Here is an 8370-nt window from a genome sequence, read left to right on the forward strand (position 1 = left end):
GGGGTGGGGGTGGGGTGAGGAGGGGCCCTGAGGATGGGCACCTCCCCAGACCAGAGTGAGAGTCCAAGGCGAGGTGGCAGGGCCACGCGCTCCGCCTTCCGCCTGGGCGCAGCCACAGGCTACAGGTAGTTGTCTTCGGATGCCTCATTCCCGCCCGGGGAGCCCCGAGCCTCCTCGTCTGTGCTGTCCTCGTCGTCGTCGTCGGGGGCCAGCGCCTCAATGTCGTGCGTGATGTCCGCCAGCAGCCGGTGGAAGGTCTGCTCCTCGGGCCGCTGGGCCGCGCCGTCGTAGCTGCGCACAGCGGACGCCGACGTGGAGCTCATGCTGCGCTTGATGCGGCCGAAGCTGTCGGTGAGGATGCCGCCCTCGCGGATGCCCACGCCCTCCAGGAAGCCCTCGAAGTAGCCAATGTCCTGGTCCTGGATGAAGGGCCGCATCCCTGCGGGCCAAGGGGCAGGTGACTCCTGGGGGTTCAGCCCCTTCCCCTCCCACAGAGGGGTCACCTTCGTTGGAAATCCGGGTTCAGGTCCCCGCCCACCCCTCACCGGCGGTGTGGCCTTGCACAAGTTCCTTGACTCTGAGCCAGAGAATAATGACAGATTTCGTGGTTCCTGGTACCTGCTCTTTGCACGTTAGCTTATCATTGCTACATCCCCATTACAGAGGTGTGTGACCCTCATTAAACAACTACTCTGGGCCCCGGCTGGCGGCTCAGTTGGTTGGAGAGTTTTCGATATGCCAGGGTTGCAGGCTCCATCCCTGATCAAGGCGTATGCAGGAGTCAACCAATGAACTCATGAAGTCGATGTTTCTCCCTCTTTCTCTCTCTCCCCTTCTCTCCCTGTTTAAAATCAATAAATTAAAAAAAAACACACACAAAACTCTTCAGAGCTTTCCTCCTGGGTAAAATTGAGAAAAGTACACATCTTCTCCTGGTAGGTTTGTTAGGATTAAATAAGGTGCTCAGCACACACTGCGTGCCCCATACAAGTGAGCTCATTTCCGTCCAGTCACTGCTAACTATGTGACTTCAGCACTTTGCTTGTCTGAGCCTCAGTCTGCTCATCCGCAAAATCGGGGGTAAATAATAGTTCCTACTTCCCTGAACTGAGGCCGTTCAATGAGGTGATGCTTGGTACATGGTAATGGCCAAATGCATGTTAACTTAGTAACACGATCATCCCCACTGTTGTTTTGCTGGCCCTCCTCACTAGCGGTGTGACCTTGAACAAGCTCCTTAGCCTCTCTGAGCCTTAGCTTCCTCAGGGGGTCAGATGGGAAGAATCCTTTCCTCTCCCAGGTTTGCTGTGAAGATGGAATGGTTATACCAGTGCTTTGTTCTTACTGACTTTGTGACTGCAGGCAAGTCCCTTCTCTCTGCACCTCAGTCTTCACATATGATCCATGGATCTCATCATCTTGGCCTTACCAGAGGCTGAGAGATAAGGAATAAACACTCCCGGCCTGGAGACTGACCAGGAATGTCATGACCATGCAGGGGCCTTGGCTGACCTTTAAAAAAAAAGGAGGAAGAACTTGCGCCGGTCTCCGTAGAGCTTCAATAAGCCCGAACAATAGTCCTGGATGGGCAGCCCCAGCCTGTACTCCCGCAGCAGCAGGGCAAACTGCTGGATCTCGAGGGGGCCCAGCTTACTCCGCAACTGTGGGGACACCATTCGAGATCAATCCCAGGAAGCACCCCGATCCAACCCCTTCCTGAAAGGCCCAGAGCCCTCTCTAAGGGGCATATGTGGCCCAGCCCTCCTCTGAAAATGCTCGCTGACCTTAGTTTAGGCCTTTCAGCAAGCTGGCCTCAGTGTACTCTCCTAACTTCACGTCCCACTCTGGGTCTTATGCTTCAGTCATGTCCAAGATTATTTATGATTCCTGAAATAACCTGTGTTTCCTCCAATTTCTAGGCCTTTGCTTGTGCTGTCTGCACTGGTGCCCCAGCTCACCGTGACCATGTAATCCTGCAATTGCTCCAGGCCCAAGGCGCTGTGGTCGCTGCCACTGCAGTGCGAGTCATGGAAAGAGGGTGTGGACGTGCCGCTGTAACACGCTTCAAATGTGTCCTGGGAGCCATTGCTGCAGGGACAAGCAGAAAGGGGTCCTCACTCATCTCTCTCCAGCTCCTCTCCTGCCGTGGGTGGAACGTGGGAGGGCATAGCTACCAGTGCTCTGGGCCTGAGGCCTCATCCTAGGTCCCATTTTCTCCTTCAAGGCCCCACATTATCTGGCTGCCTCTCAAGCCTCTTCTCACTCTTGCTGTTTGTGCTCGGGCCACCCTGCCTTCCTTTCCTCTAATACTCCAAGTACCTCTTTACCTCTGGGCCTTTGCACATTCTGTTCCATCATCCTGGAATGTCTCTCTCTCCCTATCTTTTGCTCAGCTAATTCTTATTCATCACTGAATTTTATTTTATGTTTTTTATTTTTATTTTTTTGAGAGTACATTTATTAAAGCTGGGGACAGTGAAACAAGAACAGGCCTAGGATAGAAGAAACAGGGGAGTCTAGGTGGGGTTGCTTTGGCTCTCTAGAAATTTTATGAGAAAAAAGTGAGCCAACGTGGGGCTGCTATCAGCTCACTGGAGTCAGAGAAAAGAGGCCTTGGAGACAGGTTCAGGGGGTTAACCTGGGACAAGCTGCCACTGCCCATTGCTCCCTGGTTGCAAGCCTCCTGGGGTCCCTCAGCGTTTAGGAGAAGCATGGGCCTGCTCCAGGGAGGGAGAGTACCTAGATTTTAAATGTCATCTTCTCAGGAAAATTTTCCCTGATCTCCCCAGACTGGATTAGACCCTCTGTCAAATGAGCTCACAAAGTCTACTCATGACATGCAAGGACTTTCCAGATCTCACCAAACATTCTCTCTGACCACAGTCACTGCCATAGTCACAGGGGCCTCCTGCTGATCCTCAAACACACCCAGCTTTATCCTGCTTCAGAATCCGTGCACTTGCTGTGCCCTCTCCCAGAATGCTCCTTCTCCAGGTCTCAGTTCCAGTGTCATCACCTCTGAGAGGCCCTCCTGGCACTCTGAGCTTCTCTTTAGTGCTTATTATCATTAATGCTCATTACTATTAAATAATGACTTCATTGTCACCTGTGCTAGACTGTAAACCATGCAAGAGCAGGGAACTTGTGTTTCTTCAATTGTTGTGTACCTACTATGTGTTAAGCACGGGTCTTGTCCTTGTCTTGTTCCCCACTGTATCCCTAGCACACAGCACAGTGCCTGGCATGTGGTAGGTGCTCAGTAATGTTGCTTAATAAAAAGTCAACCTGCCTCCCGGTCTTTACATTTTCTATTACCTACAGAGAAGCAGTGTTAGCATGGTGGTGAGATTTTTTTTCCTTTTTTTAATCCTACATTTTCCAGCCTTCCTACTTGTAGCCATGTGACCAAGTTCTGGCCAATGAGATGTAAGCAAACATTGCCGGTGGGAATTCCAGCAAAGCTCTTTAAAGAGGCCCCTGGCATGCTGCCCCCCTGGCTGGAGCTATGACCATCTTCTTGGGACATGAGGTGGCCTTCAGGATGGAAGTAAGTGCTGAGGAGGGAGGAAAAGAGAGGCCTGGGCCCCTAACAACCACGAGACCATGCATGAAATGCTGGCCTAATAGTTTATGTAAAAGACAGGGGAGAAACGCTCCATCTTGTTTAAGCTATTCTTCTTTTTCAGGGTTTTCTATTACATGGAGCCTCAACTAAAATAAACCAAAAGGACTCTTTAGCGTTAGCTGTGGTTTTGGACCTTGCAGGCCACTCAGCCTGGATGACTAGGCGAGAACCACAGGCCTACGTGGGCCCACTTCCTAGGTCTCTCAGGGTATGAATCCTCTGAGCTCTCAGAGTTCAGTTTACCTCCCACCCTAATGCCCAATGTCTCAGCACAAATCAAAGTGGGGTCACTTTCTCCCACCTTTCTTACCCACAGGGGGTTCAAGAATGCCTAGAAGCACAACCCTGTTTATGAACAGGTGTGTGTGTGTGGGGGGGGCGAGAGTGGGGTCCCCAGCAAGGGCGGTACCCACAAAGAGCTGCAGCAGCTGAAGTCGGCATCATAGGCATAAGTCCCGTCGGTTCGGCAGCTGTCACCTGGGACCACAGACAGAGGGGCTGTCAGAGGAAGCAAAGCAGGGACCAGCCTCCCCGGCCTCTGAGGCCTCAACCTCAGTCCCTCCCCGGGGTTGGGATGGTGGCTGGAACAGATGGCCTTGTAAACAATTGTAAGGATGTTAGCATTTACTCGGAAATGGGCAGCGACTGGAAGCTGCTAACCACGATTCCTGCCCCCCTCCACAGACACACACACCTCACCCCCTGACACACAGATGATCTTGGGCAACTCACCTCCTGTCACCTGGCCCTCAACTTCCCCAACATTGGGACATCACCTTCCTGTCTACCTCAGAGGGTCTTGGGTATAACAGCGGTGGGAACAGGTGAGGGTGTATTTTGTAAACTGGATGTGTTTGAGGTGGCACAAAAAAGAACTTTGAGAGGGAAGGAACTCAGTCTTGAGAGTAAAGAAGCACTGTTTACAGAGAATTGGCTCTGTGCCTAGCCCTGTTATCCTCACTGATGCCAGGTACTAGCCTCACCTTTGGATCTTGGCTCACTCAATGTCACTTCCTCAGGACTCCCCTGACTCCCCAGGCCAGGCTGGTTCCTCATTATATGTTCTCATAGCACAGCATGTGGTTGCACTGTATTTTTGTAACTATTTAACTACTGTCACATTACCTCAGCAATGCAAGCCTCATAAGGGCAGGGCCACATCTGGTTTTGCTGAGCAATATATCCTGGCGATTAGCAGAGCCCAGCATATAGTAGGTGCTCAATAAATATTTGTCGAATGAATTTCTTGAAATATTTATTGCATTACCTCATTTATTTGCCTATCATTCCTGTGACCGTTAATGAGTTATCCCAGCTTCCTCAAGCGAGTTTCTACAGATGGGAGTGCCTCCAGAAGTAAAGAGCCACCTCCCTGTCACTGGAACTATGCAAACAGGGACCTCGCTGAGGGGGCTGTGCCTGAGGAAATTCACTTAGTGGCCTTGAAGGCAGCATGGGGAGTGAAGCTGGTGCAAATAGAAGCTTTAGAATCAGAATACCTGGGTTTGAATCCCAACTCTGACACTTAGTAGCTGTGTATGCTTGATTAATTTATTGACTACTCTGAACCTTAATGTCCTCATCTGTAAAACTGGAATCATAAGGCCTCACAGAGAGTTCTTTCATTCATTCAAAAAAATAAAATTGAGCATCTGTGATGTCCCTGTTCCTGGGCGAGGCACACAGGATACAGTGGCAAACAGGACAGACAAGGTTGCTTGGCACATAGTGGGTGCTCAGTAAATACTCTCTGGGTCTCATTCTCATTCCAGCCCTTGCTTGTATTTAAGGACCAGTCTTGAAATTTTGGTTTTGACCTACTGTCCTAGTGGGGCTAGCCAGCTTCACAGACAGACAATGCACTATCTTAAGTTTCTGCAAAAGAAGGAACACCAAAAACGAAAGGGAGAGAGAAGTTCAGCTGTTCTGAATCTGACAACCAGAACATCTATGAAGCAGCTAGGTTTGAGGTCATCATGAAAACGGACATTTTTTAAGAACCCCATATTGGGGGTACACTGTAATTGCAGGAGAGATAGAACCCCTAAAGGCTTTCATTGGCCCTAAGTCTTGGGGCATCCTCCCTCCCCTGGCCTTTCATAGGAGAGGAGGCCAGGAGTTCGACTACTCACTGCGGCTGCAGAGCCACGGCCTCTCGGGCGTGGATGTGTAGTGGTAGCCAGCCCGGTCCACGCACTCGATGCTCTGGTCCCCGTAGATGATCTGGAAGACCTGACAGATGAGGGCGCAGGACTCCTCGGCAGCATCCTGGCCCAGGGAGGAGGAGGCACAGTGTGAGGAGGCTCAGAGACACACATACCTTTTAATAAAAGGGCTTTGAGGGTATTTCCCATCAAAATGATTTCCCATCAAAATGGCTGTTCTTGGGGTCTTGGACGCCTTTGTAGACTCCAGTGATGATTCTAACCCTCCTGTCCTGAAAAATGCACACATGCAACCCAATTTCCTGGGGATTCATGGGCCTTCCTGAAGCTTATTTAAAAGAAGCTCCTCGCCCTAGCCAGTTTGGCTCAGGGAACAGAGCATCGGCCAGCGGACTGAAGGGTCCCAGGTTCGATTCCATTCAAGGGCACATACCCGAGTTGCAGGCTCAATCCCCAGTGTGGGGCATGCAGGAGGCAGCGATCAACGATTCTCTCTCATCATTGATGTTTCTATCTCTCTCTCCCTCTCCCTTTCTCTCTGAAATCAATAAAAATATTTTAAAAAATAAATAAAATAACCCCCAATTTGTTTTAGTCTATAGGTAGGAAGCTGAAATCCAGAGAGGTAAAGTGATTAGCCACGACTAGAGCCAGGTCTCCCAATACCTAGTAGGAGAAGGAAGAATTAAGTGTATAAAAAGTGTTAGGTTCAACATAGTTACTACACTACCAGATGCCATATTTAGATATGAGCTTCCTGGCACCCAGGGCAAAAATGGAAGCAGGATGAAGACATAAAGTTCAGTCTCCGGTAGAAGGAGGGAACTTAAGTCCTTGGGTGAAATTTTTTGGAGATTACAAATATAAAGAATTTGTTTTATTTTTAAAAAATATTTTTATTGATTTCAGAGAGGAAGGGAGAGGGAGAGAGAGATAAAAACATCAATGATGAGAGGGAATCTTTGATTGGCTGCCTCTTGCACACTCCCTACTGGGGATGGAGCCTGCAACCCTGGCATGTGCCTTTGACCGGAATCAAAGCCAGGATCCTGACACTCTATGCACTGAGCCAAACCAGCTAGGGCAGAATTTGCTTCTTTAATTGACTTCGTTATGCCTTCAAGCAAGAGACACAGAAAGACTATAAATGATGAAGAGATTAACTCCATGAGGGCATTTCCTATTTTGTGTCTCAAAAAAAAAAAAAAAAAAAGCTCAGGTGTAAATTAAAATGTGACCCAGGATAGGCATTTTGGGATGGTTATATTTTTAAAATAGGGCCAAGAGGATTTGCTGATAGAGTGGATATGGGTTGTGTGAAAGAGAATGGGGAGCCAAGGATCACTGCAAAGTTTTGGTAAAAGCAACAGAAGGACGGAGCTGCCATCAATCAAGACAGGGAGACCAAGGCAGGAGCAGGTTTGGGGGAGAAGAGTGGGAGCTCAGCTGTTATGTCATTAGACCTTTGAATGAAGGGGCAGAGTGGAAAAATGTGTCTGGAGATTTGATGATGAGAGAGAAACTTTTTAGGGAGTTCTCAGTGTTTCAAATGCCCCGAGACTAGAAGAGACCATCTAGGACTGGGTATAAGGACTAAGCCTGGAGCACGCAGGCCTTAAGAAGCTGAAGAGAAGAGTAGGGAGCAGCTCTAGAGAAGGAGCAGCCAGGGACATGGGGGTGGGAGGGAACCAGGAGAACGGGGAGAGCTGGAAGCCAAGTGAGAAAGTGTGTCAAGGAAGAGCGCATCAGCTCCGGAGTCCAAGTTTTCTGATGATTATCCATCTCTCCTTTGGGACAGGCAACATGTCTGTTTTGTTCACCGTGGTTTTGTTCACCATGGGACTCTGGGCCAGAGGAAAAGCTTAGAAGCCACAGGGCTTGACCGTGTCTGCTAGACTGTGAGCTCCCTAAGGGAGGACACCCCAGGTATGTCTCCTTTATCTCTGTACCCACAGCACCCAGCCCAATACCTAGCACAAGATGGCACTCAGATATGGTCAAATGAATAAAAGCAAAGGTGATTGTGGAGAATGGGTGGAGGGAGGGAAGGCAAGGAAAGAATGGCAGAAAGGCTTCTGCCTTGGGTGACGACATCGTCCCCATGAGTACAGGCCCTGAACTTCCTGGGTACCAATGTTGAAATCGCCACCTGATTCCTGTGTGACCTTGCACAAGTTACTTAGTCTCTGGGTCGCGGTTTCCTTCTCTATGGAGTGGATGTGACTGAAATATTCCCCTCGGCTGGTTACTGTTAGAATGAAATAAGTTAATGCTGGTTCTGTGTCCGGGATGGGTTGGCACTCGATTCACACTGGGGATTCGTGTCCTCATGATTGTTACTGTGGCAGTTCAGACACTGACGATATTGGAGAAAGAGCAGGGTTGGAGGAGGGATGAAATCAAGTCTATTTTGAGTTTCATCCTATTGGGCCAGTAAGGGGGAAGTATCCTGCAAGGGTCCGGGGCTGGCGTTTAGAAGCCTTTTGGCGTCATGGGCTCACAGGTAGTAACTGAAGTCCTAGGTAGGGCAGAAGGAGGGAGAAGGAAAGAGGCCAGGGTGGAGCCCAGGAACCTCGTGAA

At 49.7% G+C, this 8370-nt stretch overlaps 1 protein-coding gene across 1 annotated transcript in view; it reads right to left on the reverse strand.

Moving 5' to 3' along the window:
- Positions 1–6: 6 nt before the first annotated feature.
- CCM2L (cerebral cavernous malformation 2-like) overlaps positions 7–8370 on the reverse strand; it is a 14134-nt gene continuing 5770 nt past the window's right edge. Inside the window, exons 6-10 of the mRNA XM_014550644.1 lie at positions 5758–5928; positions 4039–4102; positions 1959–2088; positions 1525–1661; positions 7–441 (exon numbers count right to left, since the gene is read on the reverse strand). Of these exons, the coding sequence (XP_014406130.1) occupies positions 120–441; positions 1525–1661; positions 1959–2088; positions 4039–4102; positions 5758–5928 (824 nt within the window). The 3' untranslated portion in view covers positions 7–119. The remainder of the gene's footprint in view (positions 442–1524; positions 1662–1958; positions 2089–4038; positions 4103–5757; positions 5929–8370) is intronic.

The sequence above is a fragment of the Myotis brandtii genome, unplaced genomic scaffold (assembly GCF_000412655.1).
Source record: "Myotis brandtii unplaced genomic scaffold, ASM41265v1 scaffold61, whole genome shotgun sequence".
NCBI lineage: Eukaryota > Metazoa > Chordata > Mammalia > Chiroptera > Vespertilionidae > Myotis > Myotis brandtii.